General features: G+C 47.6%; 1 protein-coding gene across 1 annotated transcript in view; it reads right to left on the reverse strand.

Moving 5' to 3' along the window:
• ITGA9 (integrin subunit alpha 9) overlaps positions 1 to 27180 on the reverse strand; it is a 353562-nt gene that overhangs the window by 267101 nt on the left and 59281 nt on the right. The window contains exons 9-15 of the mRNA XM_079713622.1: positions 26698 to 26835; positions 23499 to 23604; positions 22634 to 22728; positions 18590 to 18680; positions 16337 to 16382; positions 10099 to 10253; positions 296 to 456 (exon numbers count right to left, since the gene is read on the reverse strand). Coding sequence (XP_079569748.1) covers positions 296 to 456; positions 10099 to 10253; positions 16337 to 16382; positions 18590 to 18680; positions 22634 to 22728; positions 23499 to 23604; positions 26698 to 26835 — 792 coding nt within the window. The remainder of the gene's footprint in view (positions 1 to 295; positions 457 to 10098; positions 10254 to 16336; positions 16383 to 18589; positions 18681 to 22633; positions 22729 to 23498; positions 23605 to 26697; positions 26836 to 27180) is intronic.

Genomic DNA, 27180 nt, shown 5'->3' on the forward strand with positions numbered 1-27180 from the left:
AAGACTACTGAGCCTCACAGAGGGGAGAGGACAAAAAACATCCCAAAAGAACAAGGCAAGGCCAGAGAGCACTGCTGGTCTCCTGGCCCACCATCACCCCCCGCAGAGACCAAGACCAGCACAGTAAGATCAATAAAGAGCTGCCCAACTCCAACTTTAAAAGAAGAAACGAAAGTTCTCCTCCTTGTAAAATAAAATTTTGAAAGTCAGAGCATATGTAATGTACAATAAAAGTTTCCACCAGTTCCAAATGAACATCTGTAGAGATCAAAGTTTGAGGATAAAAAGAACTGACCTTCACATGAGCCACGTAATGATGACATGTCACCTCCAAATGGACCAGCTGCAGCTTCTCTGAGACCTGACCCACGGACTCTCCCAGCAACACAAAGTAGACCCTGGGCAACTGGCTCTTTTCTTTTTTGGCCATATCAGCTGTCAGAACGTAATTCAGGCCTGCCAATGAATAAGGTCAAAACATCAGCGAGGATAGACACAGTGACAAGGCCCCCTCCAGACCCCCTCAGAGGATCACAAGCACCCTTCAGACAATACCTAGCCCCCTGCTGCACAGAGGATTGATGGCAGGCAGCCCTGATCAACACCATCTCAGAGAGAAACATACAGCCAGGCACCCCCAGAATCCAGAGACACCGGGACAGCCCTGTCTTCCTGGGGATGCTCTGGGCATCACACTTCACAGCTCCCCACAACTTAAACCTCACGAGTTATGATCTGAGCCACCAATATACACATCGATGGTTAGCTGTACCCAACATAATTAGTGTCCTGAAAGGCAGGACAATTACAAGGAATACTATAAGAAGCTGCTGAAACCACCAAGGCTGCGTGGAATACTGACTCCCATAAAGAAACAGGACATGGCCCCACATGAGGGAGGAATCACCCAATAATTCTGACTCGTTGCACAGCTGTTGCGTCGGGCTCTATAACTGCTACATCTACTGGACCATAGCCATCCGTGGTCCACTGAGCTGGGCACTGTGCAGGCATGGGAGACACATCAAAGAACAACGAGGGCAAACCCCTGCCCTCATGGAGATTTCACTCAGGGAAACACAGGGGCGGCTGAAGCTAACTTCATTCCCAGGCCGCCATACAGTGACCAGTTTTATGGTGCCTATCGGTTCAACAAAACCATGACTACTGTGGGGTCTGTACTGGGGTGCATTCCCAAAAAGGAAACCTCATCACCTTGTGCCTCAAGGTGTAATGCTAGATGGCAGAACCTACTGTGACACAATGTGGGACTTTAAAAAATGGTCACAATAGAGAACACACATTGGATAAATAAACCCAAAGGGTTTCGCCTCCATTATTTCAGAGTCTGTCAGTAAGTATGGGACAATGTGTTTTATTAGGTAAATATGGCTTTGGTATTAACAGACCCATTTCATTGCTTTTCTGTCCCACAGAACCCTGATTCAGAGGTCAGCCCCTCCATAACACTTTTTTACGTAACACTATCTTTCAGTTGCTTTGTGGATTCAGGGGAACGTGGTATTTTTTTTTTTTTTTTTTTTTGTGGTACGTGGGCCTCTCACTGTTGTGGCCTCTCCCATTGCGGAGCACAGGCTCCAGACACGCAGGCTCAGTGGCCATGGCTCACGGGCCCAGCCGCTCCGCGGCATGTGGGATCCTCCCGGACCGGGGCACGAACCCATGTCCCCTGCATCGGCAGGCGGACTCTCAACCACTGCGCCACCAGGGAAGCCCGGAACGTGGTATTTTTAAAGTGAGAGAAAAGGAGCTTCTGTCCCTAAAATGACCAGATGAGACTGCTGAGCAGTGGGAAAGCAGATGACCCAGCCCCTGCCCTGGCTCCACACACCAGCCTCCTAGAAGCTGGGCTCTTGCTCCAAAAAAAAATCAGCCTAATGCCTCCTGGCATTTGAGTATGTGAAGCTGGGGCCATGGGGATGGCTCTGGCTTTTAATAACATCAAAGGGATCAGCCACTAGGGGAGATACGAAGGAGGAAAGTGACCTGGATTGGCATTCTGTAGCTGCCACAGGGTATATTTTTGATGCATTTAATGGTTTTCCTGGGCCTCTGCCATCTCAGGGACGTTGCCAGGCCAAGCTGGCAGATGCCTGGTCAGCAAGGGCAGGTTTGCCCCAGCTTGTTTATTTCAGCAAACAGCTAATTTCCAAGGCAAGGCTAGATCACCAGGAGGTACCTGCGACCTGGATGATCCCAGGAGATATTTTTGGGAAGAGAAGAAAGCACACGGGAAAGTACTTCGACAGAGAAAACAATGGGAACCTGTACAAGATTTACATACCTACTCTGATGGTGACAGTGCAGGAAATGGGGTAGACTCGTAGAATGTCAAACCTTTTGGGCAAGCCTAGGGACCATCTAGATCAAGACCCTCATTTTTCAGATGAGGAACTGATGGCGCAAGAGGGAACAAGACTTGCTGCAGGCCAGAGAGCGGAATCTGGAACTCTGCTCATCTCCAGTGTTGGGCTATTCCTACCATACTGGTTCTTGGTGCATTTTTTATATTATCAGACAAAAAACTCACATTCTTGGAATGCACAGACAACAGAATCAAATGAGTATAGAGATCTGGAGCTGAACTTTGGCTAATTTACTTTCTCCTAATCACAGTTTCCCTGAGCAACAGCCAAACAATAAGAAAGAATATGTACAACATAAATGAAGTGAGTTTCCAAGTTCCACTTAGCAGAATCAGGACTGGAGATGGGTGTTGCTGGAAGATGAGCCAGAAGACCTTGGTGGGGTAACCAATGTGGTGGCAGCGGCTGCTGAGTGGGGTCCCCGCTACAGCCCCTCACCTGGCTGTCCTCCCAGGTGAGAGAGCTACGGCCACCCTCCCCTGGGTGGGCATGAAGGGTGACCAAGGAGAGAACAGAGGGTTTGAATCATCTCGTCAGCAATGAATGGCTGAGCCCAGAGAAAGCCTGGGTGGAAATGAACACAGGAAGACAGAGCAGACAGCATCAGGGCCCCACCCACATCCTCTTGGCTTTTACCATTTCCCTGCTGTCCAGCCCAACTTCCAACTGCTGGCACCTGCATTCCCTTTCCTAAGGGCTTTGGTGGGCACGGCACCCACCCATGGGCATGGCAGGCCAGGAGCACCAAGGACTAAAGCCCCTGGGGCAGCCCTCAGGAAAGCATGACCCCAGCTCCCTGGTCCTTTGGGTGGGGTAACCATGAGGTGTGTTCCACACTGGCTCCCAGACTTCCCCAGCAGGATTCTGCTCCCGCCGCCCTGTTACAGTGGTAACTTGTTTAATAACACACCCTCTGTCCAGCTGCTGTGATGGTTTCTAGTCAACTTGACTAAGCCACGGTATCCAGATATTTGGTCAAACACCCATCAGGATGTTACGATGAAGGTATCTTTTAGATGGGATTGACATTTAAATCAGTAGACTTTGAATAAAGCAGATTACCCTCCAGAATGCAGCTGGGCCTCGCCCAATCAGTTGAGGGCCTTAAAACATAAAGACCAAGGTCCCCCCCAGAAAAGAAGAAGTACTGCTTCCAGACTGCCTCTGAGCTATAATATCCATATACACACACCCTCTTGGTTCTGTTTCTCTGGTGAAACCTGACTAATACAGCTGCCTTCCCTTCCTATCTCATGGTCCTGCTTTCCTACTGGTGTTTCCTGGGATCCCCTCCTGAATCAACAATGTGCACTCAAATCCTTGACACAGGCTCTGCTTCTGCAAGAATCTGCATTAAAATGCGGCAAGTCCAGAAAACAGAATGAATTCGACCCTCCATATGTGCCAAGAACTGTGCAGATACTTTACAAACATCAAGCTTAGTTCTCCAAAACCCCATCTCACTGCAGAATTGTTGGCCCAACTAGATTCTTCTTGCAACTCAAGGGAGGGGAGAAACAGCTGAGTTACTAACGCCAAGCTGAGGACCACAACCGCTGCTCTGCTATGGGCAGAGAGTACACATGCCAACACGCTCACCTACCAGATATTTCTAAAACAAGAAAGTGTACAATCAGACCAAATTACCCAATTCACCAAGTGCAATCATTTTGGAAACATTTCCCCTTTTGAACTGCCTACTCAGTGCTTCTCCTTGATTTAAAATTTATTTTGGCATTTTAAATTACACAAAAAGAAGTCAGCACCTTAGCAAAATCTCTCTTCTAGAACAAAACCAGAGACCCATGATGGGAAACCCAGCCTGAGTGAGGAGGTAGCTGCCGGAGTGGCAAGAAGTGTGGACCACCCTAAATCCCTGAGCTCGCTGCTAACAGTTTTGATCAGCCCCCACCCCAAGTGTGTCTAAAAGGGAGCCCCGCCTAAGAAGCAGAGGAGATGCTGGAGAAGCAGCCTGACAGCCCCTTTGGCTCAGCGGCCCACCCCGTGGGAGCAACAGGCTGGTGGAGTTGCTAGCGGCCGCCCCCAGCCCAGTCAGCCGGGGGCCGGGGAGGTGCTGGTTCTGATTAGGGCCTGCTCCAACAGCGCACTTCACATCCTCAGCTCTCCTTCTGGCAGCTTGTGTCCCTGCCATGTCGAATGATGTCATCTTGATGGAAAAGCTGATCAGCCCAGAGTCATGCTTCCAGCCTCCTCCTTTCCCTGCCCCCCAGCTGGTTCCCCAGGGCCCCCCACACCGGCCCGGGCCAGCATCGAGCCAGCTGTCTTGCATCAGCACAGCTCTGGTCGCTCCCAGAGAGTTTTGATTCATTCCCATTCTCCATCAGAACATGATTTCAGCTGTGAAATTCTACTAATAAATCCTCCTTCGACTTACTCTGAGCTTCCCTCGGAGTTTTCCAGGAGACGGGAAAAAAGGCTATTTCCACTTTCCTAACTTTTCTCGCCCTCCCCCAAAGGAATGAGGTGGTAATTAGAATAGGTTCCCCCCCTCCTCATAGAACATGGATTTGCCTCATTATCCCATCTCCATGCTTCTCAAGAGACCGGAAGGAGCTCAGGGAATGTTCTCTGTGTGCAAATGCTCTCTGGAGTAGAAATGCACCCCTAGGACCAGAGGAAGGGTCTGGGGAAAGCTTGCTGGTGTCAGACTTATTTCTGCCACTGGCTTGCATGACCTTGGTACCATTTCTCAGGACCTGGGCTCTACTGCTTGTCCAGGGGTAGAGCAGGCCCCCTGCTCACTCACAGCTTCGCCAGGATATACGAGAGCCACAGCAACATGAGGGAGCTGGGTCAGAGCACAGAACACAACCACTTAGGGCTCAGCCCTGGCTGGTTTCTATTTAGTGCTCCGGGGAGAGTCCAGAATTGCCAGCCTGAGTCTCAGCCTCCAAGGACTGACAAGTGCATTTACGTTTCAGCCTGGCCGGCAAGTAGGTACAGGCCCAGCCCGCGGGTAAGGGGCAGAGGCCTCTCAGGCGTGGCCTTCACCTGCCTTGCTTATGACAGCCAGGAGGCTCCCAGGAGCCACACGCTGCTCCCCAGGTCAAGAATGAAGATTAATAAGACTTGAGATGAGCCAAACTCTTGTTTTAAATGGCTTGATGAAATCCGTTATAAATGTGTTCTGGGGGCTGAGTTGGGCACGGTGTCTGCACCCCAGGACGGAGCACAGGGCTGGCCACACACACTCCATGGGGGCAAGGACCTTGCCTGGCCTGTTCCATGCTCTGTGCCCAACGCTGGGCACAGAGTCTGGCACCTTTCAGAACCTAATAACTATCTGTTGATTGAATGAGCCAACAGGAGTTTCAGCGACTCCCTGTGACAGATTTAAGAAGCTGCTGCTCGGGCTTCCCTGGTGGTGCAGTGGTTAAGAATCCGCCTGCTAATGCAGGGGACATGGGTTCGAGCCCTGGTCCGGGAAGATTCCACACGCCACAGAGCAACAAAGCCTGTGAGCCACAACTACTGAGCCTGCGCTCTAAAGCCCGTGAGCCACAACTGCTGAAGCCTGCACGCCTAGAGACTGTGCTCCACAACAAGAGAAGCCACTGCAATGAGAAGCCCGCGCACCACAACAAAGAGTAGCCCCCACTCACCACAGCTAGAGAAAGCCCACACGCAGCAACAAAGACCAAACTCAGCCAGTAAATAAATAAATAAATAAATTTATATATATTTAAAAAATTCCTTTAAAACACGTTTTGCAGGCTTCCCTGGTGGCACAGTGGTTGAGAATCTGCCTGCCGGTGCAGGGGACACGGGTTCGAGCCCTGCTCTGGGAAGATCCCACATGCCGCGGAGCGGCTGGGCCCGTGAGCCACAACTACTGAGCCTGCGCGTCTGGATCCTGTGTTCCGCAACAAGAGGCCGCGACAGTGAGAGGCCCGCGCAGCGCGATGAAGAGTGGCCCCCGCTTGCCACAACTAGAGAAAGCCCTCGCACAGAAATGAAAACCCAACACAGCCTAAAATAAATAAATAAATTTATTTAAAAAAAAAAAAAAAAAACACGTTTTGCTGGGCCCCACCCTCAGAGTTTCCGAATCAGGCAGAATTCACATGTCTAACAAGATTCCATGTACTGCTGTGGCGGCCGGTCTGGGAACCACCTTTGAGATCCCTGGTGCAGACCCAGAAGTGGTGGCTGCTTCCTGCAGTTACTTCCGGGTCCTCCATGACCTGCTTAACTGATTCCAAACGTTAAACGCCCTCTGTTAAAATAACTGGTGTGGTTTCCATCTTCCTGAATGGACCCTGCCAAGCTGTCACTGGCGCCAAGGCAGAGTCACCCCCGTAAAGAACCTCTGCAGTTCCCACAGCATTGCCAGAAGCCACAGCAGCCCCTCTAGTGGCTTGGGTCATCAGCTGGCCCTGAATGTCCTGTGACCAAGTGGGAGCTTTGGTTTTTCCATTACCAACGCAGAAAATGAAGAGGCAAAAGGAGTCCCTTCTCTGTGTGTATGCTTCAGCCCCATCAGGTCCCAAGGGAGAGAAAAAACCAAAGAGATGACTGTAACGTCAACCGCTTATGGCTCCCCGAGACATCCCCAGGGTGGTCCCGCAGCTGAAGATGCCAGCAGATATATGCCACTTCTGACAACTGTTCAGAAGTACCTAGCACACAACCGGCGCCTCTTTACTGCACTGCCCAGGCTGTCTTGCCCAAATGCAGCCGTTCTGCTGACAGACTCAGCTCTGGATATGCAGACACTGAGAGGTGCCTGGAAGATGCCCACTTGCCAAGCACGCCATGCCAAAACCACCACTAACATGCTCTTGTGCAGCTGCCAGCAGTGAGAGCAAGGAAGGCTCGTAACTGGAGTTCCAGCCCTGGGCTCCCAATGCAGAGGCCTGAGCGATGACACTGAGCTGGCCAGCACTGGCTGCTGGGTCTGGAGGAGAGAGGAGGATGTCTGTGTGCTGAAGATGCTCCCATCCTTCCTGGATATGGAAACGGGGGACCTGATCTTCCCGGTGGTACAGAACCACGGGGCTACTTCTATGCTGCACTCCACCCACATCTGGATCCACCTGGCTACTTTGCCTCCACCTGATTCCTCATCACACCATCACGACTTCCCATCATTCCCTCCTCAAACTCTCTGTATTCCCCTGCAAGCTTATTTTAAGGCAGATTTCTACATTTCTCCCTTTACTGCGAAGACTGAGATATAGCTCATTTCCCTGAATGGCAGGGGAAGAGACAGAAAATGCTGGGGATAGAAAATTTCCTGCTTTGCCCTACAAATACCCAAAGTCTCCAGTTATCATCCTCTTCACACCTGAATCTTAAATATATGTGGGCAAACATCCCCTTAGACTGTCAAGGGATGTCTAATTTCATCAGTGAACCTATGTGGCAGATGGAGGGTAAGGAAGTAACCTGCACTGGGGCAGGTGCTCCTGCTCAACGTCCCACACCCTAAGGTGGACATTAGCCAGGTTGCTGCCCATGAAGGCAATATTGGATGTCATCCGACAGCCTGTCTCTTCCATCATACCCCAGCACTGAAGGGCCACTGCTAGCCTGGACCTTAATTATAATTCTGCCTGGAGGTCAATGAAAGGGGCCCCAATGACTGGGGTCAATGAAAGGGGCCCCAGTGACTGGGGTCAATGACTGGGGTTCCAGAAGGATCCACTTGTGGGGGGCAGCATGAGGAGAAACCCACATCTCCTCCTGGCTCAGCCCCGAACCTACAAATCAGAGTTTGCTCTCCCACTGATCTCATATGCTCTGAAATCACCCTTGCTCAAAACTTGCACCTTGGCTTCTTCTCCTCTATTCCTGCTCTACCAACTTACCTCCATTTCCACCACCACAGTGATGTAGCTAATGAGTCTGAAAACTGTGTATGCAGCTTCAGGATCAAAACAGAAACTCCTTCAATTCCCATTAAAAACTCTGTGAGGACACGGCTGGCCCGTGCAGGCGAACGGTAAATATTTGTCAAATGAACACACACATGAACTATTAATTGCTTGCTTTTCTTAGAGTTGTAGAGTAGTTCTGCTTATTTTTAAACACAACAGAAGTAATCGTCAACTCAACAATTCTTTTAAAATGTTTTTTAATGGAGTTCAACTACACCACAAGTTAGTATTGATAAAGGACACACCATCTAACTAAGCAGAAGATATATGAGTCCCAAGACCATCAGAACATTTTTTTCCTAGGGACTGTGGTGCCTTAAACAATTAGGGAGGTGGTGGGAAATCATTTTTGGAAAGCAATAGTTTGGAAAGCAATAGTATCATCAGACCAGAATTCAACTCTTGGCTTCACCGAGACCTGTATGATCCGGATCAAGTATCTTTTTCTCACTGGGTTGCACACAAAAAAGTTTGTTAGTCCTCTCTCACTAACCAAGTCCCAAGTTCACAGTAAATTTATATTCAGTTTTGAAATTTCTAAGTTCTTTTTCAAAAATCCATATAAAAAACACAAGGTTTCATTGTCGAGCTTATTCAATCCATCTGAAGATCAAGAGAAATGCCAATGAAACAGCCTAGAAGGATTAGCATATTGTTAAATAAGGTAGAGCATTCAAGGTGCAGCAGAGAAATGGAATAGTGTGTGCACGTGAGCTCTGCGTGTCCGGGCGCCCACACACATGCGCTCCAGAGCAGAGCTTCTCAAACTTAAATGTGTACCAGCATCTTGTGGGGATCTTGCTAAATGCAGTTTCTGGTTCAGAGGTTCAGATCAGGGGCTCCGATTCTGCATTTCTAACAAGCTCCCAGGAGATGCTGATACTGTTGGTCCAACGGCTACACAGTGAGTAGGGAGGGGAGACACTCATGACACAAAAACTGTCCAAGAAATTCAATGAGTCCAGGTCCCTAATGGTGGTGGCGTTTATTGTTCTGTTTTGTTTTTTCCATTTTCCTGGAACTCTACTTTCTATTATTCAATGTCTTTCAAGTTAAAACAAAAGACCTCTTAATCTGCACAGTTGCTCCAGATTCATTTCCTTCAGGTGATCACACACTTTGAATTCTAATCCACACTGATCCTATCTTGTTCCAGGGCTTGGCCCAGTCTCTGGAGCTGGGCCAGCAAGTCGCCCTCTCCCAGTCAGAGAAACGGCAGGGACAGCTGGCACTGGCCAGGGTTCGCCTGCCCCTTCTCCAACATCTGAAGCTAACAAAGCAGCTTCCCCACCTTTTGGAAGCCCGAGCCTTTGGAAAACTCAGCAATCCTATCCCACCACCCATCCTCGGTCTCTGATTCCACAGTAAAGAACACAAGCCCCTGACATCTGACTGGTGTTGCAAGCTCAAGGGAGAGCCTCCAAAGTCCCACCACTTCTTTTTTCTAACTGCATGGAATGTTCCAGAAGGGCCAGGCTATTCACTGCATTTCCACAAGCCCCACCACCTATCCCACCCGTGGCCCAGTGAGGTTTCAGTCTGGTCCATGGACATTTGGAGAAAGGATGCTTAGAGTCAAATATTATTTGTCTGAGAGCTAGAGGTTGCAATGAATTGGAAAAACAATGGTAAGAAAAGAAGAGGGGGAACCTCAGGGGAAAGGGCATCTAGCCTATGGGCCTGCTGCCTACAAAACCAGCTGTGATGCCCAGCAGGAGGGAACCCCAGAAACATTCCCTGGCTGCCCACGACCCCACATGCCCACTCCAGCTAAGATGGTTATGCTGAGCCCTAACTCGGTGGCTCTTTACCTATTTCTCCCGGAACGTGCTTGCCGTGGAAGCTAAAGCAGGCGGTGACATTCAGGCAGTTCACAGGCTGCTGGCCATCGTGACACTGGGGTGCCGTGATGTTGATGGAGGTGGGGAGGAAGATGGAGACATCCACCGTGATGACGGGTCTCGCCCTACAGGTCAAGAGGAAGGCGACTTAGTTACGGTGAAGAGCAGCACTCAGAACAAAATGAGAACTAAACCAACAGGACAAATCCTGGGGCTTCAGCCCAGCCTCTAATTAAAGTGTGAAATAGCCCAAGAGAGAATGGCCAGGGTGCTCTGCAAATCCTTTTCTCCGGTTTCTCAGCTTATTTCCCAATAAATGAATGGTTATCTTCCCAATAATGAAGGCAAGTTAGTTGTTAACAAAACTCATCTATCTGCTTGAAGCCGTAAATGAACCACCAGATGTTGAGAGATTATTTAAAATTTCACCAGTAAAGTTCTGATTTCCATTATATTAGGAAGATAGGAATAGATTTAAGAGGCGTCCCTATAGGGGATGCTGTGACTCAAGAAATAGATACACAAGCAGGAATTCCCCAAAGCATTTACTGCCATTACAAGAATGAACTGCAAAGTCCCATCCAGTGGGTCAAACCTACTCTCTTCATTTACTCCCATCAATTCATTAAGTATTTTTCTAAAAGACCTTGATGAATGGAGTCCCAGCTGGTAACACCAAAGCACTTTAGAGCTGAAGAAATCAACCTGCCTGGTCGTGGGACCAAGTGAAACCCAATAAACAACCACACTCCTCTCACCGACAGGGATCACCCCCCAGGGCCTGATGGATGGACTCCATCCATCATTGCTGGCCTTCTGGGGACTCCCCGGGGGCTCCCCAACAGAAGCAGAGAGTGAATCACACCATTCTTCTCTTGTTGCAAACATCTGCTGAGGGACGGTTCACCTAAGCTATGGCTTAACCTTCTCCCCTCCAGGCCTCACAAAAAGACCCTTTTACCTCCAAGGAGCCCCGGCCTTCACGCCACTGGGGTGACATAACAAGATTACGGGGCATTAGCAGCTTGAGAACAATGACCTCACTTGTGTTCAGTGATCCCACAAAGAGCATCCAGGGGGACAAGACAGATGGGAACCAGGACCAACACCAACTCTGAGAAAAGAAAGCGTTAAGGAAAACCTCAGAGAAAAAAGGAAGCGAGGAGCTGCATGGCCCAGATGGGGTTAGAGGATTTCACCATTGCCAGCACTGCCTTGAGGCGTGGGTCAAGAGAGGAACAGCTGTGACAGGTAGAAAGGAACTGCAGGATCCCAGAGCAGATACAGCTGTAGGTCTAAAGGAAGTCAGACAACAGCGCTGCCTGGAAGAAATCCAATATCCGGTTTTCCAACTTCCTCCTGGATTCATTCTTAGAAAATGCTCGAGTGTTCCTTAGCACCCCTGGCACTTGGATGTCTTCTTTCTCTGTGTTCCCGGCACTGTGTTCACACCTCACCTCACCTACTAACTAAGGTCACTGTCCATTTCCAAACCCGCCCCACCCACCCTGTAGGCCCTCCTAGGGGGGTGGGAATCCTGGTGAGTTCATCCTGATATTCCCAGGAGAGTAAGTGTTCAAAAATGCTTGTTATATGAACTTACTTACAAAACAGAAATAGAATCACAGATGTAGAAAACAAACATACGGTTACCAGGGGGGAAAGGATGGGAGGGATACATTGGGAGATTGGGATTGACATATACACACTACTATATATAAAATAGATAACTAATAAGGACCTACTGTATAGCACAGGGAACTCTACTCAATACTCTGTAATGGCCTATATGGGAAAAGAATCTTAAAAAGAGTGGATATATGTATATGTAAAACTGATTCACTTTGCTGTACACCTGAAACTAACACAACACTGTAAATCAACTATAGTCCAATAAAAATTAAAACAAACAAACAAACAAAAAACCTTGTTAAATGGGTGAAACCTCCTCTCCAGGCCAAGGGATTGAAAACCACAGAAGGAGCCAAAGTTTCACAAAACAGGGCATCCACCCTGTGAGAGCCCCAGCTGCCCATGTGTCCTGCCAGTCACTGCACAGAAGCAGCCCAGGCCCTCCTATCACCCCAGGGCCCCCTCGTGGGGAGGACGCCTCTTCTCCTGGCAGAGCCTGGCAGAGGAAGGCGAGGTGAGCAGGAAGCAGAAGTGCGTGGTACAGACAAAAGGACCTCCATGAGCCATTGTTAAAAAAAAAAAAAACAAAAAAACAGTCCTTTGAAATGACAGACCAGGACCTTCACAAGCACATCTCTAACATCCATCAGATCAGTTCCCTCAAGCCTTTTTGTTTCAACTCCAAGTATTGTTTTTGGACCAGGAAAAGCCCAGAAATCTTTCATAAGCCTCTCTGATCACTTCCTTTGATCTTCAATGGCATTAACACCAGGCGCCTATCACCCTAACACCAGGCCTGCCCTCTCGAGCTAATCCCAGAGAACAAACTTCCCGAGGGCAGAGCTTGGCCAACCCACACCCCTGAGGGGCGGGAGACTGCGTTTCACAGTCTGAGATGAAAGCAAAGGGGCACCCAAAGACAGCACCGCAAATGTGCTTGAGACTTTAAAGAAGCTGGTGGCTGGAATACTTCTTTTTTAATTGAAATATAGTTGATTTACAATGTTGTGCAAGTTTCAGGTGTACAGCAAAGGGATTCAGTTACACATATACATATATCTATTCTTTTTCAGATTCTTTTCCCTTATAGATTATTATACGATATTGAGTATAGTTCCCTGTGCTATACAATAGGACCTTGTTGTTTATCTATTTTATGTATAGTAGTGTGTATATGTTAGTCCCAAACTCCTAATTTATCCCTCCCCCCACCATTCCCCTTTGGTAACCAGAAATTTGTTTTCTATGTCTGTGATTCTATTTCTGTTTTGTAAATAAGTTCACTTGTATCATTTTTTTTAGATTCCACCTATAAGTGAGATATGGTATTTGTCTTTCTCTGCCTGGCTTACTTCACTTAGTATGATCATCTCTAGGTTTATCCATGTTGCTGCAAACGGCATTATTTCATTCTTTCTTATAGCTGAGTAATATTCCATTGTATATATATATATATATATATATATATATATATATATATATATATACCACATCTTCTTTTTCCATGGAATACTTCTTTCTGATGCTTCTCGGATAGTTCAAATTCTGATATTTGATTTGATCCTGATATTTAACTTCCAGGTAAATAATAAAACCAGTCAGAATACTTTCTGACGTGGTGTTGCTCCAGTGACCCTGGCCTTCTGTGGGGTCGTGTTGCTTGCAGGGCAGAGACGGGGGTGGGGGGACACATAATGAGCCCGCACCCTGGTGAAAGTGTTAGACCACTAACTGGGATATCCCCAAAGCCATCCATTACTCCAGGGAGCTACTTCATGTCTTAACAGGTCAATGCACAGAGCAGAATGAATGAGGGAATGGGATACGGTGAGCTCGGCACCCCTACGCACCCCTGCAGTGGCTGTCACAGCCTTCCGTGGACCTCCCCATCCAAGCCGGTACTCTTGGCCCTGCTCCTAAAGCCTCCCCTCCCTGGGAGTGCTTCCAGGCGTTCTCTTCCATGGACTCTACATCTGGCCCCGTTAGAGTTCACCTCATCCGATTCAACCCTCCATCCCAGGCTGGGGTCTGTGGTCTCCCATCCACGTACCACTGCCTCGCTTTATGTTTACACCCATGTGTGAGCAAACCCCTGGGGAGGGCTGTCCCTCACATCAGAGGACAGAAGGAGACAAGCCCCTCTGGGTTAGAGCTCACAGCTACAAGCTTATAAAATACAAGAATGATGAAAAAGCAGAACCTATGAGATGTGCCTTTTGTGCCAGAAGCTCCCAGTTTGGAGAGGGCCTGGTTTCCACTAAGAGAAGTGAGGGAACACGTTTTATTCAAGGGGAATCCTGAGAAGCCAGGGAACGCTGCTCAGAAGAGTGAGGAGAGGGAAAATGACTTTGTGGGGCCACCAGCCAGAGCCCTGGCTTCACAAGTCCAACCGCAACCATCTGGAGCTATGAAAGCTGTTCCACCTGAAAAACTACCAACCCAGAAGAACAGTGATAAAGTAGAAACCCAGTCCCGTGGGGAGTAATTAAAGGGCCCATCTTACTGAAGTCACCACCCGAGGGACACAGCCGCCACCTTCAAATACTGAAGGGCTGTTATATGGAAGATAGGGGACCAAGAAGCAGACTTGGAGGCAGGCAGATTAAACCCAACTGATGTCAGAATTGCTAACATTTATTGAGCACTTAAACCAGGCACTGTTCTAGCTCACTGAGCTCTCATAAGAACTTATGATACCCAGTGAGGTAAGTACTATTATTGCCTTTTTAACAGATGACAATCCTGAAGCAGAGGTTACCAGACTTGCCCAGGAAACTCACCTTGTAAGGGCAGAGTTAGGGTTTGAACCCAGACCACCTGGCCCCAGAGTTTACACCCTTAACTTTAAGGCTATTCTGCCTCTTTAACAATTTAACATTTGTCGGGCGGGGGGATGTCATATTAAATTTATTCATTTCATTTCCAACATGATTGGCCATGTTAAGCCAACTCTTAGGAAAGAAAGAACGTGAAAGCCAAAGGCCCTTGAGGCTATGTGTCTTGATGAGAAAATATGATCCAAGTCTCTGTCTAGAGCATCCCTAGGGTGTTGTTCATCACCTTTTCTAAATCCTTAGAATATTTATTATCTATACTGTTCATATAGCACCTATCACATATTTCATTATATAGCTGAGGTTTTTTTTTTTTTTTTTTTTTTTTTTTTTTTTTTTTTTGTGGTATGCGGGCCTCTCACTGTTGTGGCCTCTCCCGTTGCGGAGCACAGGCTCCGGACGCGCAGGCTCAGCAGCCATGGCCCACGGGCCCAGCCGCTCCGCGGCACATGGGATCCTCCCAGACCGGGGCACGAACCCGCATCCCCTGCATCGGCAGGCGGACTCTCAACCACTGCGCCACCAGGGAGGCCCAGCTGAGGTTTTATGATATATTTATGGCTTGCTTTAACTAATCCCCTTGGTGTAGAATGGACAATGCCTGAAATATTATGTTTCCCCACAATTCTCTGCCCACTGTGGTGCTCAATAAATGAGTAGTGGTTGATATTAGAAGTATTATAATCCCTGGAGTAGCAGAGTCATTTCTGACTCAGGAATTTTATGATCATCATCTTGAAAAAGTAAGTTACACATGGATTTTCTTAAAGACAATTCTGACTGCTGCCAATATGACAAACCTTGAAATTAGCATTTGTCAGTTAAGTGTGCAAAGTAACTAGCTTGAACAATTTAACATTTTTCATTACCTGTGGGTGAACTGGTCCCCTCAGAAGTTACTAATCCCCACCCTAGGCACTACGTCCTTCTAGAGGAGGCTGTGTGGTCCTGTGGTAGAGACTCAGAGGAAGGCCCTGCTGAATGAGAGGAATCTAGGGTGTGGAAATCCATGGCCTCTGGGATCCCTTCCAGCTCTAAGATCCTACTAGCCTATTTTAGAAAGTTCTGAAATCAGGTTGTTAACAAAACCTAAGAGTTGGCTCCCGCTCCAAAGTGTAATGTTGCCTTCTCTGAGTCACAGAGACAGAAATACTTGGAGAGGGTTCATGGGTGGGCCGGCAGCCCGCTGGCCTTTGCAGGAGAGATCCAGACTGCATGGGCTTCACAGCGAGGACTGGGCCTGAGCTCATGTCCCTCACCCTCTGTTGCCACCAAAGAATGAGGGGGCAGGAGGCTCCCAGGCCCTGGGGGGCTGGGGACTACAAGGTGGGAGAGCCGGGATGAAGGGTACAGGGATGAAGAGATGGGATAGAGCAGTGTCATGGTGCCCACAGGAAATGATACCATGTGTAGAGCACATCTATGGAAGAGACTGTTCACGGCAAAAGGCAAAACCCCCAACTCTTCCTAGAAGCTCCTAGAGGAGCTTCTAGCATCCAAGAGGATGCTATCCTCTCACACATGTAAACCACTCAAGGCCCACCAGCTGGAAACCCTGGGATACAGGATAACAAGAATGAAAAAACAAAGGCAGCATTCGCACTTACCAAGCACCTCTGCCTGCAAGGAACAGGGCAGAGTGACTGCTGACTAATGATGAGTAACTCCCCTGGGCCCCCGTTCCCCACCAAATTCCATCCCTCACCCACGAAGAGCCAAGAGGAAAGAGAGAAGCATCTCACCTTAGGAGAACCACACTGTCCGACATGAAAGCTCCAATAGTTACATCTGAAAACCACAAGTTTACAGATTCAGAAACTTGCTGAAGCCCATTTCACCCACCCGCTGTCAAGGGGCTCCACGGCAATGGAGGCCAGCCTCAAGGTCAGGGGGCCCCCCTGGGCTCTGAAATGACTTTGTAGGAGTTAGAGCCACACTGCCCCGTATGGCAGTCAATCACCAGATGTTGCTGCTGAGACCCCAAAACGTGCTGGTCTGCACTGAGATGTGCTGTATGTGTAACACAGGAAACAATTTTAAAGACCTGGTACCAAAAAACATTAACGATCTCATTAATAATTTTTATACTGATTGTATGTTGAGATGATAATGTGTTAGATACATTGGGCTAAATTAACATTATGAAAATTAATTTCACCTGTTTCTTTTTATCTTTTTAGTGGTTACTAGAATATTTTAAATTATGTAAGTGGCTCACATTATTTTTCTTTTGGACATCAGGGAATCAGAGAGGGGGACACTTGGAATTAAATGACTCTTGGGAAAAGCTCTAAGTTCTGTAGAACATGTGAATCATCTCCGTTCCACCCCTCACTCTATGTGACCCCGGAGTCTCTCTGTGTCCTTGTCTGCACAATGGAGATAATTATCCCCACTGTCTTCTTCAAATGTTGACAATATTTCATAATATTTAAATCAGAATATATTTATTAAACACTTGTTCAATATATTTATTAAATATGTTAAATCAGATATTAAAATCAGAAAACTCATGAAAATACTTGGCAAACTATAAATCAAGACAAGTGTTAGCTGGTAATGTTTATTCCTAAAAAATTTAATTTAGGAAGTATGCATTTATCCAACAGCTCTCTGCCTTTCCTCCCCTCAAATATAAACCTCTCAGCCCTGTGGTTCCCATGACTACTTCACAGAACCAAGCATCTGAATCCCTACATCTATACGACGTCCTCATTAAGGAAACACAAAGAGCATATCTGTGGATTGCAGGGCTGCTAAAATTTCTGCACTTGGGTATGCTTGTTAATTTTGCTATTTTCTAATAGCCTTTTTAAATTGCCTGGATATTTGAAAATAAAAGAACCTGACGCACTTGCCATTTCTTTTAGGAAAAATGCAAGATAAGAAATCCACATCCGTCGTGAAGTGTGACCATACCTGCTCACCATGCAACTACAGAGAAGCAGCCTGGGTCCCCGTCCACAATGATGTGGTCTCTGGTGCCCTTAGTTCTCTGAGGCTCAGTATCCTTGTCTGTAAACTGGGGAGACACCCCCATCTTTAGCTACCTATGGGGTAACTATATGATGTACATTGCACGGGGAAGCATTCTGCATATATTAGAGTGCTAAACCAATGGTAGGTATTATTTAGGGATGGCTACAAATTGCCCAGAACAAGAACTGCTTTCTCAAACCTAAAAAGATTCGTACAAGATTGCATTCATTTTCACAGATCCTTCTGAGGCATTTTAAATGCAAAGAAACACTTTTTCAAGATAGCAAGATGACCTAGAGTTTCAGGGACATTTCTTCTGAATTCCATGATGATTTGGGGTTTTTCCAAATTCTTCTCTTTGTTTCCTCACCTCACCTACTCCATCCCCTTCAGGCAGCAAAGGAACCATTACTCCATTGCCCAATTTTACCTACACCGGATATCACTTGGGATTGGGGTTTGAAATCGTACATTTTTCTTCAATCAGTCTCAGTCACCACAAGGCATTAATTAACCCTGAAGACAAGCCAGCCAGCCTTGAATGGTGAAGGTCTGTTTTGTCCGTCAGGGAGATGACATATGACATGGTTTTCTTCCTGCTCCAAGTGTTTCTCTCAATACTCATCTCACAGCGGGGGTGGGGGTTTGCTCAGTGACTTCTTCATTCTCGAGAGGAAGACGCCTCCAAATATGCTCAAATATCAAGGCAAACATGAGGCTTCACTAGTTATCATTTTAAATGTGGGGAGTGCTTTTGGTCTTTAGCAGAAAGACTTGCCACAGAAATCACTGCAAAAATCCACCTTCCTGGTGCTTAAACCCTTTGGAGTAGAACATTTTAAAACTGAAAAATAAACTTTAAGACTACTTTCATCTTAAAAGTCAAACACCAAGCAAAATACCCTATTCTACTGTATGAATTTTCCTAATCCTAAATCCAGGTCACATCTGTGATCACGCTTACCAGGCTGGTTATCTTTGCTTATCTCATATGCTTTTAAAGAAAAATAGCTTACCGGGATAGCCATTTCCATCCATATCAATGCCTCCTGATATGGACTGACCAAACATCCGCAGGACCGGACTTATCTTCCGCCCAGAAAGTTTCTGAAACAGATAATAGAGAGATTGAGTCACCAGAAGGAGCATGGTCACAAATAAGAACCAGTGACTGTTTTAGGGCAGCTTCCCTAGGACACCTGGTCTTGAAGTTGTTCAAAGAAAAAAATCATAGTCCGAATTTTATCGGGGCAGGGGGTGGGGGGGCTTTAGCAGGCAGTTGAAGACCACGCACTCCTTTATTATTACTTGCCTTAGTCAAATGTCACCATTTAAAATTTTTTCTAAGCTCAGTGCTAATGAAAAAGCCACCTAGATGAGTGTGTTAGTGTTTTGATGTGTTGAAGTTCCAAATGGATCAAGGTTAACTTCCATTTCTAAGGGAGGTTCTCTTTTGTGTTTATACAGGTATAGCTGGCTGAAATTCTAAGAACATATTGTCCTTATATCTCTCTACCCAAACATGTACTAAACATGGAACACTCCTAAGAGGCACACGTCATCTGTTCCCTAGGTAGACAGAAATTAGCACGACAGCTCTCCATCAAGCCAACCAAAAGATCTACAGGCTCCTGAGCATCACAGACAGGATGAAACAGCTCTACCTAGTACATCTAGAACTCCATGGTCCTGAACCTTCTACAAACTGTAGGAAATCCAAAAACTTAGCTGAAGCCACCCTTCTTCCTAAAAGGCAGCCTTCAACCGACCATTCAGCACTGACAGCTCCTCTGCCACAGGGCACACGAGCACCTGTACTTACCTCTCCTCCATCATTAAGTTCAACAGATGCTAACACAACACATGCTGTGTTGGTCCAAGAATATTCATTGTACAACCAGCCTTTGTCACACATCCATGCTTGTGTGGCACAGTTCCTCACAAAGATATCAAACTTCCTGAATCAGAAAAGTGCCATGTTCTGGGATCTGACCTGTTCTTTCTTCCCTTTCTCTAATCAGTCTCCCTGGGGAGGCTGCCCTCCCAAGGCCCTCGATGTAGATGGTAAGCGAAATGCTTTGTTTTCATGCCACACAGCAACCTCCATGTCAGAACCAGGTTTACACATAGTCGTGGCTCACTTGAGACTTTCTTGCCTTATCCTTTTCCTCACTGAGTCATCCTGCAAAGAAGTCACAAGTATGGGGAGGAGGTGTTCCTACAGGGTTTACAGATGGAGACAGCAGGGACTCCCCCACCCTGCAGCGGCCAATAACTGCAAATAACCCTCTGCCTGCCACCTCAGTGAAACCATCCAACAGGAAATGTGCAAGCATCAAAGCACAAATCAGAACACTGTAGGGAAACACTGAAGAAGTGTTTCTTGATAACAGCCAGAGCCCCACATCCCCGATGGCTCTAAGGAAACACGGATATGCATCTGCACGTTTCTTAAAAGTCACATCTTGAAGCAGACCATCTCAGCTCTGAGGTCCAATGACGCGAGCAGCAGCTTGCCCTGGGTTTGCATTTCTAAGGTATGCTGTGGCTGAGACAAGCAGGGAAGAGTGAAGGGGTGGTCCTTTTGGGGGGTGGCGATGCAGGCTTAAGTTATCCCACAGACATCTGCAGGCCATTAGGCCATAAAGCCAGGAAGATAAGTCTGCTCGATGCTAATAACTCTAAATGAAAACCAGGGGCCTTGGGAAACCTCCACTTCACCAGGTTTACATGCGGTGTCCTGATGGCAGGAGAAAGATCACAGGGGCCGCCGTGACATGCCTGGAGGGCTCTCAAATTGAGAAAGGCACACGAGGATCTTAAAATCAACACTTTTCATGGTAAACTCAAGAAAGAGGAATGAGTTACAGAGTTCTATGGAAGAACTTTAGACCCTGATCTCACAATGCATCCAGCAGAAATAACACCAATCTGGGCCAAAGAAAAGCGATTCCCTTGCCCAGACTTGTTTCTGACTTCCTCCTGTAGTTCACCCACACAATGCCCGCTCTGTCCAGACCTGGGCCCTGGAGAGAACCTGGCGTTAAAGGATTTTTCTTCCTTTAAAATCACAAACCTTATCACATACATATTAGGAGTCTGGAAACGTGTAATCATGGTTGTTTCTTTTTTTCTTTTTTTTTTTTTTTAAAGAGCCCCAAACCACTTCTCTTTGTTAGAGCTAATGAGCCGGGCTGCGTGCTGACAAAGGCAGGACGGGTCCAGCTGCTGCTCCCTGCTTCCTACTAAAGACAATCCGCGCTGACCACAAAATTTATACCTCAGTTCTCTGCAGGGCGTCCGCCCAGCAACACAACAAACACGAGAGGGCCGCTGGAGGAGGGGAAGCTGGGGGTCTCTCACAGGCTGCCTCTCTGTGTGATTAGCTTCCCAGGTCCGGGAACAAGCTTCCAGGAGGAAGCGTGGAGAGTGACCTTGATGGCGACACAAGGATGGCTGCTCCCTGAATGACTTTCGGCTTGTGGCAGTGGGAACAGCGTCCCTGACCCAAGGTAGAGCAGCCCCTGGGACACGGATGTGGCCCCCAAACTGTGCCCAGAGCCCTCTTCCTCCTGCCACCTCAGCTAAATCCTCTAGGAGTTTATTCCCACCAATACTCATTTCTAATGCACAGAGGATGGTCCATGTAGATAAATGCCCCTCAGAGTATATATGCCTCACAGACAAATAAGCTTCCATAGTTCTGAGTTTTCCAACTGAGCTTCCCTGAGAGTTCCTTTTTCCCGATGTGGAGTTGAGGGCGGTGGTTGCAGTAAGAGGTTTGGGAGTCAGACTGGCAAAGGTTCATGGTCAAATTGCCATTTCCTAGCTGGTGACCATGGGCATGTTAATTAACCTCCCTGGCCTGGAGTCACCTTGTAAATAAAAGGTGGATAATCAAGGTGCCCATCTCACAGGGCTATTCTGAGGACTGAAGGCAAGAGGGCAGAGCAGGTGCTCAGGAAGCATCCCTGCTCTCGCCAGCACCTCCCCTGGCATCTGCCTCTTGCAAGAGTCACGGAGCTGAGCAGGAGGCCCAGCAGAGGGAATCTGGGCTCAAGTGGCAGCAAACCAGCCAGCCCTCAACCCTTCATTAGCTAACTCACATCTGCTGCAGGGAGAACAATTAGGAACGTACACCTTGAACTTACACATATGCATTGCCTCTTAAAATCAACTTGCAAAGCCTTTTCTTACCTAGAGACTTTAGTACATGGACAGCTTTCAATACTTTCCTATTTCATGTTATAGAACATTTTATAAGAACAGGACTCAGTTCAAAGTTTTGTTTCCTTCACGATAATCAAGATACAAGGCAAGCTTCTTTGTGACGAGAAATGTCAGCATGAATAGGAGGCGGTAAGCACGTAGTAAATGTTCAGTAAATCAGCAGGTGCTCATTGGAAATTTCTCGACATGTGCTCAGTCCCTTTCTGCTGCTGACCCACTGGGAGAAAGACTCAGGCCTGTGCCACTCTACATGCAGACATCCACAAACATCCTGACCATGCTTCTGTCCAGAGAGTGACTTCCTTTTTTCCCAGGGGCTGGGCTTGACACCATCAGCAAGACTGAACTCCAAGCTGATATAGCAAAAAACAGAACTCACCACTTCCACGTTCCCAAGTCTGGGGCACGAGGCCAGGGCTTTGACCAGCTCCCTGTTTTAATGCCAACTGTGACAACAGCCCTGTGAAAACTTTTATGTCCCTCCTCCATGGACCACTGTCTTTCTAGATTATATTTTACAAGATATTCCTTTGGCTTAGCACAGATGGTTGACAAAGCAGTAACCAGAAAAAGCAATCCACCTCTTCTTACATAAATCATTCTAACTCTGGATAAGAATTTGGATATTCTCTTCTGTAGGCAGAATGCCTCCCTGGATATGAGCAAACTCGGGAGTCTATAAATATGTTTTGATTTAAAAAGCAGTCTCAATGGTTTGTGTCTTCCACTGGAGTGGGGGGGGAAGGTGAAGGCAGGAACAACGACGTGTGTTGTATGTATCTGTGGAATGAATGTATGAACAGCAACCATGACACTCTCACACCAATTACCATGGAGTACTGAGGGACCATCCCACTGGCATCACCGTGATAGATGTACACCGCTCCTGAAAAGTCATCCTCCTTGGGTGCACCAATGGCCACATCTAGGAGGAGAAAAGCAGCTCTGGGTTAGAAAAGCCATTAACATAATGGTGGATTCTCTAATTCCTGCCACGATGTCTAGAAATTTCTTGGTTGTTGCTGTTCAAGCATTAAACTAGGCACATGATCTCTTAGCAGCAGGAAAAAAAAAAAAAAGTAGAAAGGAAATTATAGAAGCTGAGAAGAGGTTAGTTCCAGAAAATTTCTCTCTTATCCTCATAGGAATAAATCATTGATCTATCCAATAAAAGAAACGCAAATATCAACCACCCACCCTAATGTCTGTCTGAGAAGGGAACTCCATAGACAATGGTTATTGCATGACTGAGAAAGTCAACTCTATTCTTGGGTAAAGGAATTATATAAAATGGTATTCCCTTTACCAAAAAAATCAACGTTACTCTCACAAACTGCCAACTAGATCTTCCTCCATGCTCTCAGAGCACCGTGGAGCATCAGAGGCTCAGAAACAAGAAAGGTTTGTAGCGAGAGGAAGCTGGTTCAGACTTGGCTTCCATAGAAGCCCCTATGGACCAGCCACAAGGTTCGCTGCACCACAAACACATAGTAAAGAGCACTGAGCTGATGAGAAGGGATTTCATGGAAGCAAAACTCCAGTGGGCTCAGGGCTCAGCCCTGTGTCTACACAGAAAATGTGGTTTCTAACAGGCGTCCTCTCCCCAGTGTACATGGATGGGGCTTGCCATGGGCAGGTAGACCCCGGAGCGCCCACGACAGGGGCAAGTTAGAGGGCAGGTATGAGCTCACTGACCTGGGAACCCGTCATCATCAAGGTCGCCCAGGCTGGCGATGCTCTCCCCAAAGTGTGCATTGTAGGCGCCATCCCCACTCAGGGCCAGCTGCTCCTCCAGGGCTCCCTGGGAAACAGGATGGAGGGAAAACGGGAAACAAAACAAACAGAATAACCAAAAAAAGAATGAAAAAACAGAGCTGGGAATGCCGCCCTGCCCTGCAGCACACCCATGGACAGGAAACACCTGGGCAGAATCCCAGGCACCCAAACATCCCTCCCCCACCCGCTGGTGGCCAAATGAGCTCCTTCCACCTGGGTGCCATGAAGGTCCCCGATCACTGAGATGCATTTTAGAGGGAAGGAGACCCACTGTTGGCCACTGATGACTAAATCTCTCCCTTGTCCTAACACTCTATACACCAACCTATTAATCAACCTACCTGCTTGTCCCCACAGTCTCCTCTCCCCTCAATATCCCCAAAGTTGTTTTAGAGGGAGTACATATTTCCATTTCTGCTCTCCTCTGCCTTCTGGTACAAATTTATAAAGCTGTTTTGTAGGGTACATGTATTAGTAATCTTGGCAGAGGGACTCATGGTTCAGAAAACCCAACACCCAATAGTTCTTGGTTAAGGGGTGGGAGCAGTGATAACAGGACACACGACTGTGCCCATTTTCACGTGTGGTTTGGATTTCCTAAGCAAACACCAACCAACAGAGGGAGGGGTCAATGGTGATGGTGTCACTAAAAGCCACGCCCACTTTACCCCCAAATCATTGACACATGACTATCAGAGTGTTAAAACACCATCCGAGGGACTTCCCTGGTGGTCCAGTGGTTAAGAATCTGCCTTCCAATGCAGGGGACGTGGGTTCGATCCCTAGTCGGGGAAATAAGATCCCACATGTCACGGGGCAACTAAGCCCGGGTGCCTCAACTAGAGAGCCCGCCTGCTGCAAACTACAGAGCCCACGCACTCTGGAGACCACGCGTCACAACTAGAGAAGTCTGAGCGCAGAGAAGATCCCGTGCGCCACAACAAAGATCCCGTGCACTGCAATTAGGACCCAATGCAGCCATGAATGAATGAATGAATAAATAAATTAAATATTTTTAAAAACACACACACACACGATGTTTTGAGGCACAAGACTGTCTAACCCTGCCCCTGGGTAGAGGCACTCAGACCCACTGTACATCCACAAGCCATCCCAAAGCTTTCGTTACAACTAAATTTTTTTCCCACTGTGTTCAAACAACTTGCAAACAGTAAAGATATGATGAGTTCTTAAGTCACCGAAACCTCTGCCCCACAACACAAATATGTGTTGATTTCTTCCCATCAGTGTGCCTTGTATGTACCAGGCACTGTATATCCACATCCTCAGTTAAATCACACAGTGACTCTATAAGACAGACCTTATGATTCTGCCTACTTTACAGATGAGGAAACTGAGCTGCTGATTTCAAGCTATTTGTCCACATCACACAGGCTAGTAAGTGGCAACACCAAGATTCAAAGGCAAGTCATCATTTATTCCTGCTCCTCCACACTGCCCTGCGATCATTAATCACATAGATGAAGTTCAACAGAAATAAGAATACCCTTGTACTTAGGGTAACCACACGGCATTAAGAAACATTGACTGGGGGTGGGATGTGTGGGTGCCAGCTGCCGCAGAAGGTCTGGGGGATTATCCTGCTCCAAGATTCCATGCCCTGGGGCTGTTGGGCTGGTCACCTTATTGCCTGACAAGTTAACACCCATGCAAACGCAGAAGTCTCCAGCATATATGGTGGCCAGCAGCTACTGAATGCCGGCTGTTCTCACCTCCATAACGACCACCTCACTTCTCCCCTCACCTTCCTTGTCCCCCTTCCTGGAAGGTCAGTGCAGATGCAGGTGCCATGAGTTGTTGCAACAGGTACCAGGAAGCATCTTTGCTCCCAGGTTTTAGATCCACCTTCCCAAAGAGTTTGCAAACATCCAAGAAAGCTCAAGGCTCTAACTTCCCCTGGCTCCTCTTTAAATAACTGCCCTTTCTGGCATCTGCCCACCTAGTTATAGCTAAACACCACCATCCGCTCCCGATTAGGATAACTAACACCTTGGTCACCGCTTAAAAGTACACTTTTACTGACTTTTTTGATTATGAAAGAATTACATTCTCACTGTTTGGATAAAGATAAAGCTAAATATCTACCCAAGCACCACCACCCAGAGAGATCTATTAACATTCTCTATGTATTTTGTACATTTTTAAAGGTTGTTTGTACCTGCAGTCTTTATCCTGCTTTTTCACTGATTATCTCATAAGCATTTTCTGATGTTAGCTAAAGGCTGGTGGTCACAGGATTTATTCATTTAACCATTTCCCTCTTGTTGAATATTCTTTCTTCTAGATCCTGAAAAGATTCTACTTTCTCATTGGTCTCCTGCACCCATGGGTGCACTGCTGCCCCTCAGCCCCTGCCCCCACCCACCCTCCACTGTGCTGCAGAGACATCTTTCTGACTTGGCCACATCCTTTTCATGGTTCTGCAGAATAAGGGACATCGTGACTATAGCCCTTGGCCACTGGGGTGGCCCCCATCCACCCCTCCCAGTCCCAACACGCTGAACTATGGTCCCACTGCCTCACACCTCAACCCACTTGCCCAGCTCCCAGCCCACTCCCGCCTGTCTACCTGACTCCCATTTTTCTTCAAGATTCCTCCCAGCCATCATGTCCTCTGAGAAGGCTTCTCTGCCTCCGTGGGCAGGTGTGTATATAGTCCCAAGGAGACAAAATAAGAGAGGTGAAGCATGCCACCTCCGAAGCCAGTTTGCCTACGTTCAAATCCCAGCCCCACTGCTTCTTATCTGTGTGATTTGGGGCAAGTGACTTAACCTCTCTGAGCCTCAGTTTTTTCACCTGAAAAATGGGGACCCCCGATACCACATGCACATGTCATTGAAATCATTCACAGGAAGCAGGAGAAACGGTTCCTGGTACATAGGAATCACTCAACTTTAGTCATTAAGATTTTTCTGGACCCCTGTATGTTTGCAGTCATAACACTGAGTATAACTTTCCACTGATGGAACACGGAGCTTTTTGAAGGTAAGAAGCATGTCTTTTTACCTCCTCTGGGTGATGGGGCCCAGTCACTACTCCCCCGGGCCAACATCCCTCTCCCACACCCTGTCCACATGTTGCCCAGCTCTGTACTCACGTTTCCTCTGTTGATGTAGACAGTGACCTGCCCTTCGTCCCTGATCTCAGAAAACATGGGGGCCCCCACGAGCAGGTCAGAGAGGCCGTCCACGTTCAGGTCAACTGCGCATAAGGAGGAGCCGAAGTAAGAGCCCATCTGCAACCAAGTCAAGTTGCAACAAAGCGTTCAGTGTCCGTCCTCACACACAAGGCCCCTGCCTTCCTCCAGATGCCCAGGCTGACAAACTCCCAAGCCCCTCGGAGGCTGTGCCAGCCATGCCACCCTGGAAACCAGAATGCCTGGGCCACGGTAAGATCCCAACTCCCCTGGCCTCCTGGCAGCCATGTGGGCCCCCCGGTCAAAGTGAGACCCACATTCACTGGCTTGGAGCCCCACCAAGGGGGAAACAAATGGACTGATCCCTGGAGAACAAGGTACTGCTTTTACAAATGCAAGCTGAGGCTGCAGACATAGGTTACAGCCATAATAAAAGTGCCTCGT

Source organism: Hyperoodon ampullatus, assembly GCF_949752795.1.
Source record: "Hyperoodon ampullatus genome assembly, chromosome: 10".
In the NCBI taxonomy this organism is placed as follows: domain Eukaryota; kingdom Metazoa; phylum Chordata; class Mammalia; order Artiodactyla; family Ziphiidae; genus Hyperoodon; species Hyperoodon ampullatus.